Source organism: Pteropus medius, unplaced genomic scaffold, assembly GCF_902729225.1.
Source record: "Pteropus medius unplaced genomic scaffold, Ma_sr-lr_union100, whole genome shotgun sequence".
Lineage (NCBI taxonomy): Eukaryota > Metazoa > Chordata > Mammalia > Chiroptera > Pteropodidae > Pteropus > Pteropus medius.
The window spans coordinates 8092814-8109691 of NW_024349799.1; the positions used below are offsets into that span (position 1 = coordinate 8092814).

At 45.6% G+C, this 16878-nt stretch overlaps 1 protein-coding gene across 5 annotated transcripts in view; it reads right to left on the reverse strand.

The window, feature by feature from the left end:
* HNF1B (HNF1 homeobox B) overlaps window positions 1-16878 on the reverse strand; it is a 49222-nt gene that overhangs the window by 17083 nt on the left and 15261 nt on the right. For all 5 annotated transcript variants that reach the window (XM_039885925.1, XM_039885921.1, XM_039885923.1 and 2 more), the window contains exon 5: window positions 1628-1788. In XM_039885925.1, the coding sequence (XP_039741859.1) occupies window positions 1628-1788 (161 nt within the window). The remainder of the gene's footprint in view (window positions 1-1627; window positions 1789-16878) is intronic.

A 16878-nucleotide genomic window follows, 5' to 3' on the forward strand; every position in this document is an offset into this window, starting at 1 on the left:
GTGGGAGGGCTCAAAGGGAAACCTCAGGGACCTTCAAAACAGGAGTGGAGACTCGGAGAGTTCCATCCACCGAGAAGCCAAGACCTCTTCCACAAGGCCCCTTTTCCAAGGAAGCCTGAGTAATCCTTATCCCTTCTTGTTTGGATCTCAAAGTGACTCTTGAGAACTCATAAAGACTTGTCTGTGCCTCTCACAAGGTAGCCAAGACAAACCATTCCTCATGGAGAAGCTTAAGGGATAAGGGGAGGGCAAGGAGGCTGCAAAACACCTTCCACAGGAGCACCCTTTCATATATTTTGCAGAGACCACTACCAGGAAGATCAGCTCAGGTTCCCTGATACTGGAGTTGGCTGGGCCAACTCTCCCATCAGAAACTACACTTTGTTTTTCCTCCACGGAGCTAGGGACTCAATCACCTGTGACTCACCATTCCTGTGTTGCCGATACAGTATACACATCAAGGCCTAAAATGGCGTCTGCTCCCTGTCCCTTCCCCCCATTCCGCCCCTACTCACCTCTGGGTCAGACATCTTGAGCGTGAAAGCCAGGAACCTGCACCCTATCCCCTCTCCCCACCAAAACACAGAGCATGACCAAAGACTAAAGTTTTCCATTCCCGACCCTTACTAGTGTCGTGATGCTTGTATTCTTTCATAGGCTACTCTCCCCTGCACTTGTATTGCTAGAGGAATAGAATCTTGAAAATTCAAATTCAAGCAGCCTATTTCTCACCAAGCGCTCTAAACTTTACATCAGGGTGTGGACTGAGGTTATGGATATAGAAAACTTCATTTTAAGGTAACGAACAACACTGACATTAATATAACACTGTCATTTAAATATTTACCTTACCAAACACTGTGCTGAGTATTTCCCTCATTATCACCTTTGTTCTCTCAACAATCCTATTGTTATGACCCCCATTTTATAGATGAGAAAAAGAAACGCGGGGTAGCTCAGGAACCTGCCCAAGGTTAGCTACACAGCTAATAAGTGCTGGAGCTGGGATTTGAACCTGGGTCGTTGTAACTTCAAAGTCGGTGTTTCTCACTCACACTGTAAGCATCACCCCACCCTATCTGCCATTTTGTGCTATAATCTTCATTAGCATGCCATCCAATGTCCTTCAGAATCCCAGATCAAGAAGCCTCTCCCCACCTCCTACTAACTACTAAATCCTGACTTAATTACTCTCTTTGCCGGCACCAGGAGGTGGCGAAGAGAAAGAAGGGGCTTGTTTCAAAGTGAGGCCCTCTCTGAGTTAAAAAACTGACTTTGGAGGCCTTGGTTGGGGGTGGTAGTGAATGAACATTTTATCAACACAAATGTCATTGGCAGCCCCAAAACAAATAGTGTCCCACCCGGCTTGCTCCTTTATGAGGCATTCAATCAATAAAATGAGAGCAGAGCTCTGTCAGATTTATTGGCTGGGTTCAAACTGAACACCTCTTCTACCCGCCAAAGGCTGGGTCACCCGTTCTACCTTTCCGTTCCAACTCTGGACAGCCCCCATCTTCCCTGGAGGGCTACAATGGTTCATTGTTTGAGGCAGGCCTTGTGAGAAGTTGTGTTTGTTTTGCCTCTTATCTTATCAGCTCCGGAGCTACAATGGCCCAGGTGTACTCACCATTTTACCATCAGGTGAGAGGAGATTGTGGCCTGGGTCCAGGCTGGCTGGAGAGACTTGCTGTAAAACGGACTGGCTGGTCACCATGGCGCTGTTGCCATGGTGATTGATTGTTGAGGAGGAAGTGACCTCGTTGTTTCCCTGCTGGCTGTAGCGCACTCCTGCAAAACAAGGCAGATCCAATATCGAACATTAGTGTCACCAGGACCAGGGAACACTGACTGACTGCTCCTCCCCTTGTTTTCGAGGGTGGAGGACAAGAAAACAAAGTTGCCTTCTCCTCCCCTATCTACCTATGAGAAATATTGACTGTTTTTTTCTCTAGGAGAAACGTGGCATGGCCTCTACTGAGTTCTGGAATGTAAGGTCCATGAGGGCAGGACATTTTTATCTATTTTGTTTTGTTCATTGCTATATCCCCAGCGCCTTGGCACTTGGTAGTCACTCAATAAATACATATCAGATGAATGAATAAATGTATTCCGCTTGTTGTTGTGTAAGCATAGTTCTTTTAGGATTTAAGGCCTTCTCTTCCTGGCTGGCATGTTTTATTCTTCAAAATACCTTCTAGAAAGGTTTCCCCGGCATCTCTTGGCTATGTAGGGCTGCAAAGTATGAGTTGACCCATTTTACAAAGAGGCACTTGCCCAGTGACCCTTGTAAGAGCCACAGCAAAATATATCAGTCTCTGTGCACCACTGTTTTCACTGGGTCCAAGAGGCCTGGGGGGACACAGGCGGAGCAAAATGAGGATGGGGCTGCAGCTAGGAGTCTTTGCCTCTGGGACTCACATTCCTTTGATGGGGTCCTATTTTGTTGATTTCCACGGCACAGGGGAAAGCGCGTCTGTCGGGCGGTAGGGCAAGCAGCACGCACAGCACCAATCACATTTACAACCTCACTTCTCTGACCCACCCTCTTGCTCAGGAACCCAAATTCAGGTTTGTGCTCAAGAAAGGGAAAGTGCTGGGCAGAGACCAGACAACTGAAGGAAGCGAAAGTGGGGCAAAGCACCTGGGTCCAGTTAGCAAAGTCAAGGACCTGCTTGATGTGCCCACAAAACAGCCAAAAACAAGGCTGGCACAGCCCGGCATTTCGTCCTGAGCTCAAAGCTTAGAAAGAGTGGTTCTCGTTTTGGATTTGACAAAAGAGGATTGGAAAACCCTGTTCCTACCTGCAAGGGAGGGAGGACAAATGCTCTAGGCATGAAATCATTTGGAGAGATGGGCCAACTATTTGGCTGTACTTCTCCTTTTGCCCAGTTTCCCGAGATGAATCATCACTGTATAAAATATACTGATTCTGCTGGTCTGTTTCCCCTGCTGCCCTGCCTCCTTTCTGAGGAACCTACAAAGTCCCTCAGGGGCCAAGCAAGCTACCATAACCCTAGAGCCTCCAATTCACTAGGACAAAGCTGGCCAAAAGGAGAACCAAGCTAGTTTTTCTTGGATTCTCTGCAAGACATTACCTAAGGCTGATATGACCTAGAACTTAAAAGAGCTGGGAAGAAGACAAACAAATGCTAAGGCAGGGCTCTAACCTTCAAGAGCAACTTGTTTGACTACGAAGTAGCTTAATGTACACTCTATGGGCTTCTTCTATTAATTGTTTCCCTGTCCGTTGATTTAAGGGCTGTTAGTGGGAGTGGTGTTGGTAATGGAGCAGCACTGGAATTTGGTGGCTATTGGTCTGGGGCATTACATTTTTTGGGAAACAGAAGCCATGAAGTTAAAAGGAGGAAAGGCTTCCATATCTCCAAACCAACACCCCCTGCCCAGTCCTGTCCATCTTCCTCTGCACCTACCTTCAGCTCCCTGTTTTCCTATTTGTCACCCTCTACTCCATCCCATTGGATTAAATTAGGTCCTTTTTCTTCACTCACGTTATCTCACAGTGATGGAAGAAGAAAGATCTGAAACTTGTGAACTCAGAATGCAGAGCTAGGTGTAAGAGAAAAGAAGGAGGCAGATTTCAAATCAATAAAAGGAAGAATTTTCTAACAAGGAGGGACAGTGGAAAGACTGTGGGCTCTGGAGCTAGACAAACTCAGGTTCAAATCTTGACTTTGCTCTTAACAGATGTGTGATCTTGGGGAAGTTCTGTGTGTCTTAGTTTCCTCTCATAAAATGAGGAGAATGCTTCTTTATTTTTATATTAGGGATAATATCTGTAAAGCTCCTAGCACAATGTCAAATAAATGACTACTGCAGATGGGGATGATGAGAGGAGGGAGCTGATACAGGGTTGGACCCGAAAATATATGCCCCGGGATTCTAGAATTCTAGGCCACTTAAGGCAGATTCTAAGTACTGAATGAAATTATCTTTCCATGGAGAACTGTTTCCAAAGCATCCTAACCTCGTGGACCACTGATGCTTTGCTCTGGAAACGATTTGGGAGGGAGGCCTGGCCCCTGCCCTCTCGTTCTTTCCTTTTGGAGGAACTGGGCTTCACCCTGTTTTTTTTTCTTGCCTTCTCTGACTCCCTGACCAGCTATTTACCTCCCCAAGATGCTCTGCTCTTGAGAGAGTAGTGATAACACTGGGAGTCAGGTGTGTTTTCACCCCCCAGCCTGTCCCCATCATCGATTCAGTCTCAAGTCAAACAGACTCTGGTTTAGCCTATTTAATTTGGCTGAAGGAAGAGGGCCAGTCCCCTGATGATCAAATATGGGTCATGAGGAGTCTTCTCCCCTACCACAGGCTACATAATTATTTATTTAAAAATAATTAACCAAAGATATCCATAGGAAACAAAAGCCTTCTTTACAAGGAAGTCTGGCAAGAGAGAGTCAAGAGCCATTTGTTAGAATCCAGGCAGCATAGCCCAAGGCTGCTGTGGTTTTCAAACCTGGTTTTCTCCCCCAGGAGAACTTCCTTATATAAGAAATATGTCGGTAGAGCTACTCTGTTTAAAGACAGGTGGCCCTAGACCTCTGCACATTCCTTTAAAGACCTCTGGCTAAGGGATAGCATCTGGCTGGGAATTAGGGATCCCTATTTTGATCTCAGCTCTGCCATCATCGTACTGGGTGAATTCCAGCTTCCTCGTCTCCAAGCCAGAGGACTGCCCATTGTGGGGAGGTGGCTGTTATCACTGCAGACTGTGATAAAAGCTCCAGATTCACCTGTAGCTTTTCCCACTGATGCTCATCTCACCAGGAATTTGGCAATCACTCTGGCCCCTGAGAGGGTGGCTGTTATTAGCCAGCTGCCTTAAAGCCGGTGTGGAGGTGGAGGGTATATCACAAGGTACCTGCTGGTGCTCTTGTTAGAGGAGAGACCAGGTCTGTGTGTTTTTCACAAACTCAGAAGAGCACTTGAAGTGAGAGCCAAAGTAGAATAGGCTCTGGAGCCAGATGACCTGGGTTTAAGTTCTGGCTTTACCTCATAATAGCTGTGTGACCTTGGGGAAGTTACTTAACCTTGCTGAACTTCGGTTTCTTTATTGTTAACAACATCCACTCTTTAGACTGATGAGTTAATGGATGTGAAAGTACCCAGACCAAGCTTGGCACATACCAGTTGCTCAAGACACATCAGTTCCTCCAACTCTGGGACTGTCTTTGTCTAAAAGACATTTTTCAGAAGGCTGACTTCACAAAACCTTGTTGAGTTCATATCATGTGCCAGGTACTGTGCCGGGAGCCTGTGTGAAGAAGTGGGATGGCGTCTTTCCTTCTGCCTTTGCTATTGCAAGTATGACGAGAGCTCTGTTTTAATGCTGACTGGCCAAATATGCCAAGTTAACAGCCTTAGAGGTCCCATAGGAGAAATAACAATGCCAGAAGGTGGCTGTGTACCTTTTACTCACTTCCTGGCTCAAGTCACTAATTGGCCATGTCCTCATCACTGGCCCTATGAACCAAACAGTAAGCATGTCCATCAGCAAAGGGCCTCTCAGCTGGAATCTAGAGACATCGCTGAGGCCCTGCTGAGGTTATCTACTTTCACCTGTTCCCAGTTCTCAGCATCATTAGTGATGATGCTATCTATTCCTGAATTCCTGACAGTGTGTGAACAGAAACAAATCGTTTGGTTTCTATCCAATGTGACTGGTCAGAAGTGTTGAAACATGAAAGAAGCGTATTATTCCAAGAAGCCAGAATCTCCATGCTCTTCCTTTCAGCACCCACGTGCATCTCCAGGGCACTTTGCACACTGCTCTTATTTGGGATTTCTTTCTAAAGCAAAATCATACCATGTCACTGCCCTGTTTGGAAACCTGTGATGGCTCCCCACTGCCTTCTGGAAAAGCTCAAACACCTAAGACTGGCAGAGTTGGGCCTTTGTGACTCTAGTCTGTCTTATTTGCACCATCTCTCACCATATCCCATACAGCCATGTCAGAGCACCTGTCATTCCTCACACAGGCCCTGCCTCTGGGCCTTTGCTTACACTGTTCCCTCTGCCTGGAAAGAGCTCTTCCCTTCACATCCTTTAAGAGGACTAAATGTCACCTTCTCTGTGAAGCTCTCCTTGATTCATCATGGTAGTTATCTGTTCTGTCCTGTGCATTTTAGATGCAGTAGAGACTCTTACAGCAGGAGTCGATTACCCATCACAATAATACTCTGATGATATCTACTTTTCTCTCCCTTTTGAACAAAGACAGCTTTTTACTTATTGTTGCATTCTCAGAGCCTAGTAGAGGGCTTGAAATTGTGACTATTTATTGAATGAAGGAATGAGTCCTCAGCTGCTTTGAGTATCCATGCCCCACAACAAGAGAGCATCCTTCTGGCAGGAGAAAATGCAGCCAGTTCTGTGGTAATGTTTGTACTGGGAATGTGGATCTCTTCCAATTCTACTGATATATTAGGGAATAATTTGAATGCAACATGAATTTCACATTTGAGGAATTCAGCAATCTGCACCCAGATGAAGGGAGCTACACAGGAATATACTAAATGCACTTGTGTGCATATACATGCACACACATGCACCTGTCAAACATCTACCACCTACCATGTGTTCACTGCATGTGCTATAAGCCACATCTGTCCACATCTGGGGTTACAACTTTCCTTCTGATTTCAGATTACTCTCTGTCCTCCATCTGACAGTAACTCATAAACTGCAACCTTTCTGATGCCCACATCCATAGGCAAACTTCAGGAATTTTTCAAGGCAAACTGCCATATTTATTGTTGTACAGCATTTATGTATTTCCTAACCATTTAACAGATGTAAAACTCTGCTAATGTTTTTTTTATTAGATTCTTATCTTTTTAAAAGGTATTACTGATGAAATTTTTGAGTGTTATACCCTTAACCCCATTTTTTTCCCACAAGCCCTGTGGTTTTTATTGTGCGGCTTTCCAAAGCATGGTGGTTTTTACGATGCATATATTGGGTTCCATGGAACTGACTGTGCACCTGTGTTCAAAGACAGACACCAACTGCCTCACCTGAGGACCCCAGAGGAGAGCTGCTTAGCGTGTAATTAATCACAGGGACTTTTCAGAAACCTGTACTTCAGAGTGTTAGAACCACATAGAGCCTGGGCATCTAATCTAGCTTTCTAAGAGCTTCAAAAAGCAGCTAAGACCCAATTCCACATTTCCAGAAATCAACTGGGCACTAACATCTAGACAATTTAAACTAATATTCTCTCTATCTCTCTGCTTTGACTGATGATTCTGGGCTTTTGGGCCTGATGTTATCATTATCAGCTTTTGGGCCTGATGTTATTATCATCTATAGGAAGGATATACAGACTCCTCTCAGAAGCCAGAATAATGAATGAATGAAATAAGATTAGAGAAGCACTGGGTTTTTCTGGGAGAGAAAGTGCCGGGCAAACAGAAGAGTAATGTCAGGCCAGAAAGCATGACCAGAATTGTTCTTTTAGTAAGAGAAGAGAGAGGTGGGGCCTCCTGGTCAATGAGAGGCTCAGCTTGCCCCCATGTGGCCTTTGGCACTGAAGCCTGGGGGTCCCTTTCTCTGGGGTCTGTGAGCTACACCCAGAATCCAGTGGGATGCCTTTCACCCTTGACATTTCAAAACCAATCTCCCATCCCTGATAATGCAGGAATGTTCCTCTAGCTAGTGGATCTCTGCCAGCAGAGTAAGCCACCCAGCCACTAACAGAGTAAACATTACTCAACTAGCCAGGGCTCTGTCACACACATTCTTCCCCTGTGTTCCTAACCTCATGCAGAGCACAGCCCAGCCCTGTTGGGTCTGGAAACTGGGAGTAAGTCAAGCAGGAGGGATTGTGCAAAGGAGAAAGCTCTTCCAAAAGGAAACAACCACATCCATTAATCATGGGGGAGACGGGGCTGTCTTTCCTCCGAAGCCAAAATGTAGAGTTGGGGAGGGCACTGGGAGGAATCAGGCCAGTCTTGATGGGCCCAGCACTGCATTCTTGGAAACCCAGTCCCTCTTTTCCCAAAGACGAGTCATTTTCTTGAGGGGAGAGGTAGAGACACAAATGATTCTGTCTAGTGAACTTCTGAGACACTCACTCATTTGGGATAAAAGAATGTGAACCATTCCCTGGCTTGAAATTGGGAACTCGAGAAATAAGGCTTTCAAACAAGTTAGCGTTACCGCCGTGGTTTCCTCAGTGGTAAGACAGGACTATTGCCAATTCTTATTAATATTACCTCCTCTGTGGGGATAAAGATGAATGTTTGCAAAGAGTTTAGGAGATTAAAAATCTGGAAGCATGGGAGGAAAAAGCTGATGTAAGATGAAAGCAATTTAAACACTGGGCTGACTTCAATTCCAAATCTCTTTCTACCTGAGGTGGCTTAGTTAGGAGCCCAATTCATAAGAGGAGAAACACAGACAGGCCTGCGGGGACGGTAAACATTCTTGAACTCAAGGAGTAAAAGTTGAGTGATACTTAAGGGAAGCCCACGAACTGGTTTTCTTATAAAAATCAAAGCAAATGTAACCAAGAAAAAAAAAAGTCTTCCATCAAAAGCATCTTGGCTGAGAACAGAAGCTAATGTACACGGTGCACCTGAGAAAATTGCACATGTGAGGAGGTAGAAGGGACACCATCTCCGCCTGTCCTCCCCACAAGGCCTGCCAGCCACCATGCCTGGTCCTGACCAGGGAGCTAGTTTCTGCAGGCAAACATCAGATGGTTTGCAGTGAATACTTTGGCCTAGAGACGGAGGCTGTAGGGAAAAGAAACCAGGCCAGCATTCAAGAACTTGAGAAGTCTGCTCAGTGTGTCATAGGTGCCCATTCGACAGAGTGGAAAGCTGAGGTTTGAAGAGGAGGAGGTCATTTTCACTATCTCTTGCTAAGGGCCTCCCAGCAAATTGGTGGTACTTCGAAGCTGACTCTTCTCCCTCTTCCCCATATGCCCCCAATTGACTCCACATACATTGAGCCTTCCGTCATGACCTACCAATAGTTTGAAATAATTTTGTTTATTTACTTGTTTCTTGGCTGTCTCTCTCATTGGAATATAAGCCCAATGAGGGCAGGGCCTTGTCTGTCTTCTCCATGGTCTCCTCAGCACCTTGCACAGAACTTAGACCGTGCTAGGTTCTTATAAGTATTTGTTGAATGAGTAACTGATGGATAAATGACCTACATTTCAACTCCAACGAAGGGCTCCACACTTCCCTCACCTTTACTCTGTTGAGTTGAGCAGCAGAAAACTGAGAGTGGTATACATTTATCCTCTAACTCTCCCAGTTTTTCTGAGGTTAAGGAGAGGCATGCATTTTTAAGGAGAAAGGCAGGGAAGAATAAGAGAGAAGGAGAGAGGGAGATTAATATATTACTACAATGAAGAGATAGTACTGATACATTTGGGCAAGTTCGCGTTTGAAGATACAAGGTGGGTGCACTGAGGAGTAAGTATGATGCAGCAGGACTCCCTTTTCACACCTGAGATTTTAGATGGTGCTTTAGTGTAAAAAAGGGCCGATGGGATGCCTGGGAGGAACCTGACCATTCTCTATTTCTTGAGGCCTAAGCATAGCACCCATTACCAAGGATGCTGTGAGAATAGGAATGGGTGCTTCCATTAGCACAGGCTTATCTCTTTAAAGGTTTTGGGTTGCAGGCAGGGACCCAAAATTTAGACCCACCATGTTAGAACCCAGTTTTAGGCCCACTGGGTTGATTTTGGGGTAAGAATTTACTGTGGTGACATGAGTAACTTAAATGCCTTTTTCTCCAAAGGAATCCAGAGTAAAACTAAGGAATCCAGAGTAAAACTAAGAAGGGTTAATGGTGGACATTGTTAGGCCTAAAGGCTATGGAGACAGACAGAGCCCTGCTACAGTCTGGCTCCTGGGGTCTCTTTCTGAGAGGCTGCCTTTGTGGGCAGGGGGAATGTGGCGGCAACAAAGGCCCCTAAGGCTTGGCTGATGAGGAGAATGATGTTTCTTGTGGGTCTGGGCAACAGGGGAAGGCTATAAAGCCATCAGCAGTCTGAGCCACTGGGTGTCCACACAAAAGTTAGGTCCTATAAACAGACATCTGTATTGTGACTAAAGGGCTAATAAAATTGCCTTAGAAGAGAGAGGTTTTCCACTGCAACCTATTCATAAGCAGGACCCTACTGGGAAGTGACACCAAGGGAGAAGTTCCTTTGAGGCCTGGAAAGTGTCAGAGCTACCTTATTACAGGGGTTTCCCTGGCCAGACCCCAGCCTCTTCATCACTGTCGTTAAGGGCAGCACCATCAGCATCATTATCACCATCATCACCATCATTATGACAGATAGCCACGGATCACTCGCTCATGGATGCTGGTCCCAGGGAGTATCAGGTGTTGGGCACTAAGACTTTGGGAGGTAAGTGGTTACTGGCTTCCATTAAACAGGAGACCAGTTAAGTGCTCAGGGAGCACTCCCGGAAAACTAGTGGCTGCCTAGAGCTGGGCAGTTTCCTTTCTGTCCCTTCAAATGACTCTGATTTGCAAAAAGTCCAGTCTCTTTTCTAGACCCTCAGTTCACTCAATTGACAGTCAGCGAGAGTTGTTCTAGCTCTTTGCCTGACCAAGAGATTATAAAAGAACATAATCTAGTAGAACAAACTAGTAGAACTAAACTAGTAGACTAAAGTAGTAAACTAAACTAGTAGAATATTAGAGAGAAAGAATAAGAATAAGAACATGTTCTTCAAAAACTTCCCAGTAGCATTTAATATTTTTTTGGTGGTGGGGATTGTATACTTTGGTTAAGCAGTATTAATGAAGGTAGAGCTGATGACATTGTTTCTAGAAAAGGAAAAACATACTTTAAATAATAATATATGCATATATTATGTAAAATGAAACTAATTCCATGCTCAGTTTAACTCTGAAGCTTATAAAATGAGATTTATGCATTAAACTTCTGAACAGGAAGCTCTTATAATCAATGTCTCCGTTCCATAAATATATGTGCCAAGCACAGGGCTATGGACCTGAGACACAGGAGTGAAAGAAGCCAACTTGGGCTTAGATGCTGGTACAGCCCCCAACTCTACCATTTGGAACATGTGCACAGTGAGCTAGATTCTTAGAGCCTTCAGGGACTATCATTTTCACTGTGTTTCTTTTTCTTTGACAGAGAAGAATGCAAACCCTACACTTCACCTGCCAATAGGATACTCAAGAAGGAAAAGGCTCCATTCATAAAACCTCTTGACACAAATTAAGCACCTATTTGTGCCCATTGTGCAAACTGATGTTACACAAATGAGAGATGCTGTTCAGAGAGCATCCACCCTTGCTGAGCAAGAACTCATTGGACTTCATTGCCAACCCCGTTCAACAAGTGCTGACCAGGAAGAAGCACCCTGCAGTGGGCAGGGCCAGAAGGCATGGGCAGGCAAGCTGCCACTCAAAGGCCCTGAAAGTGTTAACCTTCAGCAGTTATAGGTGTCTCCTTTATACCCATTATAAATCTGTTTATTGTGACTGGCCCCACCCAATCTGCTGGTGCTGTAAAGCTCTAATGGTCCCTAATAAAGGTAGAAGGCTTCTAACAGCACACAGTTCCTGAAATGGAGAAGGATCGAGGGAGAGCAGGAGGGAGAAAGAGGGATAATGAGCTTAACAATAAAATATCACAATTGCAAACTTTCCTCTGCTATTGGAAGCAGCAGAGTCCTGGGCCCCATGACTTGATGTTACATATGATCTTCATATACTAAACTGTCAGAGCTGAAAGGCCCAATCCCTTCATTTGCCAGAATCCTTGGGATATTAAGTGATTTGCCCAAGGTCACCCCTGTTCCATAGCGGTTCAGGTCTTCTGAATCCTAGTCCAGGGCCCCTCACCCCAGCTGCCTCACCTTTCCTAGTTCAGCAAGGGGCCATCCGGATGACCGCCAACCCCTTCAGAACCCTCCTGCTCCATCTAACCTAGTGTGTCCAGCCCTGACTGTACATCCAAATCTCAAGGGAGTTTGCTGAAACTTCACATGCTTGACCCCCTGCCCCAAATTCTGATTCTAAAAGGTGTGGGTGAGGAAGCCATGGGTACTTTTAATGAGCTCTCCAAGTGCCTTCCATGGCTTGGGAAGGAGATTGGAGAACCACAGGCCTGGTTAATACTTGGGTTTCATTGCTTCTGATGTTGCAAAAGACAAGCCGCGTTCATGAAAAGGGCAACTCTTCCAGGGAGAAACTGCAAACCACACCCTGGTCAAGAATCCAGAGAGATCCAAAGCTCTTCCTCTGTCTGAGTGCCTTGAGGATTCAATTCAATAACACTTTCCCTGTCAGGCATCATGCTTGGTGCTGGGCACATTTCATCACATTTAAGCCTCACGACAACCCAAAAGGAGATAGGTATTGTGACCCCTGTTTTATAGATGAAGAAACTGAGGCTAAGTCACTTGTTTGAGGCCACACCACCAGATAGTGACAGAACCACAATTCAAGCCCAAGCCTTTTTGGGGTACTATACTTTGCTACGTAGACACACCCGAGCGTGGTCCTGACAAGGGACTGCCTATGACCACCTGGCCTCCGCAGATGTAGGCTTCTCTTAGGAAAGTCATTAAATGCTAAGGATCGTCTGCATAGTGCCCTCCAACTTGAGAAGGACATGCCCAGTACTGGTTCTGGGAAACTTGCCTCTTGACCTCCTGAAAGCATTAGAGAGACTGAGCCTCACTGGTCAGCTCCTCAGTGGCTAAACTCATACAGGTGTGCTTTTGTAGGAGCTGCTGAAGCCAGAGCTGAGGCAATGGAAAGGTGTCTTAAGCGGATGTATGCTCACAGGTTGAGGGAAACAGTTTCCAGAAAATCAGCCCTTGGGAGCTCCTGTGGCTTCCTGTGCTCACTACAGGACTTACGTCACCCTCTCCTCCTCACCGCTCTGTGCCTGAAGTTTGGGGGAGCTTCCCTCCTAAGAACAAAGGCCACTAAGCTTCTCAGATATGTCCTCCACCAGGAAAGTACCACGCCCCCTCCCCCAATTAGCAGGTTACGAGGGCTAATTACTAACAAGCAGGGTACTCACACCTCCTTTAATTAAAGAAGAAAAATGCCCTGTTTGGTATAGGAAATTCAGGGTCATCTTGTGAACCTGACCTCCTGCTACATGGTCATGAGCCCACTTCCCCCACCACAATACGTGGTGCTTCCCAGCTTTCTCTCGCTGTTTAGTGTATTTGCACTAAATGCCTATGGCACTGGATATGGCACTGGAAATGCCTCATGGATGTCACAGAGCAGTCCTTCTTGGAAGAATGAGAAACTGCCTCAAACTCCAAGTGCTATAAGAAGCCAGCCTGAGTCTGCTACAAATACCAAGATGAGTATCTAGTTGAAAATACTTAAATTCTCTAAGAATTAAAAGAAACCTCCAAGAGAGAGAAGGAAAAAACAAAAAACAAAAAACAAAATAAACAAGTCTCTGCAAGGAATAGTAGTAATACCTACCATTTATGACAGCCTGCTACATCCAGGATGCTTTACATATATTATCTCACTGAATCCTTCTAGCATTTGCATGAGGGAGTATCCTCGGTTTATGCATTGAGAAACTCAGGCTCAGAGATCCCAGAGATTTGTCCAGGGTCACACAGCTAATAAGTGGCTAAGTTGAGATTGGAATTCAGGTCTGCTTCTATAGCCCATGATTTTGTTGCTACACCCACTGGATTTGTAAAAGCATTGCCCAGAGGATCCTTAGTGTATATTAAATGTTGGGATTGTTGGTGGTTGGGCACCTAAGGTGCAGCCTGGGCAGCGGAATTTTTAGAAGCTCCCCAGTTGATTCCAAAGTGCAGTAAGGTTTAGGAACCACTGTCCTAGAGCGGGGGTCAGCCCACTGTGGTCCACAGGCCAAAGCAGCCAGTTTTTGTATGACTCATGAGCTTGAAACGGTTTTTACATTTTTAAATGGTTGGGGGAAAATCAAAAAAATAATATTTTGTGATATATGAAAGTTATAGGAAATACAAATTTCAGTCCTCACAAATAAAGTTTTTTTCGGAAGACAGCCATCTTCATTTGTTTACATATGGTCCATGGCTGCTTTTACTCTACAGGGTCGAGTAGTGAAGAGATAGTATGGCCTGAAAAGCCTAAAGTATTTACTCTCTGACTCTTTACAGAAAAAGTTTGCCAACCCTTATACTAGAGTTGTTATAAACAGCTAGGATGATAACCAAAACTGTATGCTTCCTTTGATTTTATTTTGGGGCTATGTTTCATATATATTATATAATTTTTTTCCTTCTCCATTTGTGCTTGTACTTCTTGAAAAGTGAGTAGAAGCATAAAGCAAGATCTTGTGCCTTCCCATCAAACAATCAGATTCAAAAAACCTTGCACAAATTTCTGCCTCTCTCTGTACCTTCAGTGTTTAATTCTTTCCAAGTTCCTGTCAGTTCCCATCAAAACTTCAGCAAACAGATTCCAAGGGCCCTTCTCCCATTACCTGCAGGCCAGGCCTATGTGTTTGCAGGCAGCTTCCTTCCTCCTCAGAGCTGACTGGAGGCAACAAGGAGTCCTTGAATCCTCTAAGGGTCTTTCAGGGGGATTAGGCATGGCCAATAGGCTGCCTACAGTGATAGGACTCCAGTATCTCCTGGCCCCTTTGTGCAGAGGCTGGTAGCCCCACCAGCTCAGCAGCCAGGTTTCTTTGTATGCAGGCCAGGGTTGGTCCCCTATCAGGGAAAGGTTGCCGGCAGAATGCTCTGAAGGCCAAACCTCATAATCTCATTAATATCCTGATTGTCTTCCCCAATCTAGTGGCAGCCGGTGGGGGTATTACCACAAGATAAAATGACCTTCAAATTTAACAGATAAAATGACAGTCAGATAAAGTCTCTATGAAGGACAACATTAGGGCCATGTCCGCCACTGAGCTCTCAGTTCATATGAAAAGAGTTTCCTAAAATAGCAGATGTTCCAAGGCAGGATTTGTTTCTCATCAAACTGAAATAATCTGCTACATAGGGACAATGGGGCTTATTTACTATGGAGACTTTTGTTGCTGAGATGAATATTTTTACGACTGCCCTCATAAACCCCCTCCTCTTGTCTGCTGCCCAGGGAGGGGGCGGAGCTCCAGAGGTGAGCTGAGGTTCCTGCACTGTCTAAGAAGCCCCATTAAGTTGTTAAGACATTTAGTGCCCCAGACAGTGCTGACTGCAAGGGCAGTTCAAATCCCCTTCCAGATGGGGATGGGGCTGTGAAAGAGGGGGCTTTGATTTCTTCTTTGGGCAGCGCACGTAATCTACCTTGGTCAGGGGCAACAGTTGGGTGAGGGGAAGCAGTAAAGTAGCCAGACTGGGAGACCCAATAGTTGGGTGAGGGGAAGCAGTAAAGTAGCCAAACTGGGAGACCCCCACCCTTACCCTACCAACTTGGCCACACTCTCCCAAAGCCTTTGTCGTTCAGAGGGGAGAAGTAAGAATGTGAGAGAAGAAGGGCCTGTAGGGGGGATTGTGTGTATGTGTGTGTTGGTTTTCATGCCTGAAATGTTTTTAGCATCTGTATAAAGTTCTTAGCATCTGTGTAAAGCAGAAAGAGATGGACAGTATATAACAGCCCAAAACCTGTCTCTGCCGCTTATTAACTATATGAACTTGGGCAGATTACTAACATTCTAAACATCTCACTTTCCTTGATTGCAAAATGGTGATAAGGATACAGATGGTTTCTACCCATTAAGGTTGTTGTCGGGATTAAAGAAGATGATGCATGTAGGTACTTAGCCCAGGGCCTGGTACCCAGCAAGTGCTCAATCCACACTAGCTCTTATAACGATTCACATTTAGTTACAACCCTGCACTTTTGAGATTTCCTTGGGTCCGGTGGATTTCAGCATTAGGGAAAACAATAACAACCACACAGATATCCTAGCCCAGAGTTTGATTTGTCCAAGACCCAGGGTTCGATTTCTATAGGTGACTTGGGAGATGTGAAAGCGGGTGGGGGGCAGGGGAGGCAAGACGCTCTGGTTTTCAATCTCGGATCTGATCATCAGGGCGATCAAGTCCATTGAGCTTGGGAGAGAGGAATAGAGTTCAAAGAGGGGGAGGAGTAAGCAGCCACTGAAATAAACATCTCTTCTTAAGTAAACAGGCTATGGTTCAAGGTAGCTGAAAGTTACCCTGGAGGGGCTTCTGCTCACCTCTGTGCCTTACTTTCTTTCCAGGAAATAAGCATTAATCTCCATCTCAAAAGGTGACACAAGAGTGAGGACATTATGTGTGAGGTGAATAAAGGCTAATGAAGACCTTCTGCTCCTCCCTTGCTGTCACAAGGCAGCCAGGCAAGTTTGCTGGAGGTGGCCAGGTGAGTTTGCCGCAGATTGGAGCAAAGGGTACAGAGAAGTCCACCACAGATCACACGGCCGGATCCCTGGCTTGGGTCAAGGCTAGCCCAGTTTCCATCCCACGCTAACTTCCTCCTCCTCCTTAAGCTGATCAATATGAGCACCAGTCTCCAACCAGTCCTTTTCCTTGCCACAGCCCTGCTCTCTGACCTTTTGGAGGCCTTTCTCTTGATTCCGCTCCAGAATGGAGGTAGGAGCCATCACTCCGGGCCTGCTCAATGGCCTCAGAATGGGCTGTCATGGGGTCTATAACCAGGGACAGCTCCTGCTGGCGAGAGTTGGAATGGAGGGGGGTACAGATAAAGGCTTTCCAGGCTGAAGATAAATGGCTGCCTGCAGCCTGCTACAGTAACTTCAGGCCCCCAAGAAGAGCAAACAAAGGGTGCCCCTGTGACACTCACTGGAAAGATGAAGGCCCATCAGCAGCAGCCAGGCTGGTTCAAAGCCCCAACTTAATTGTCAATTAAGCATGCATAAGGGAGACAAAGCCA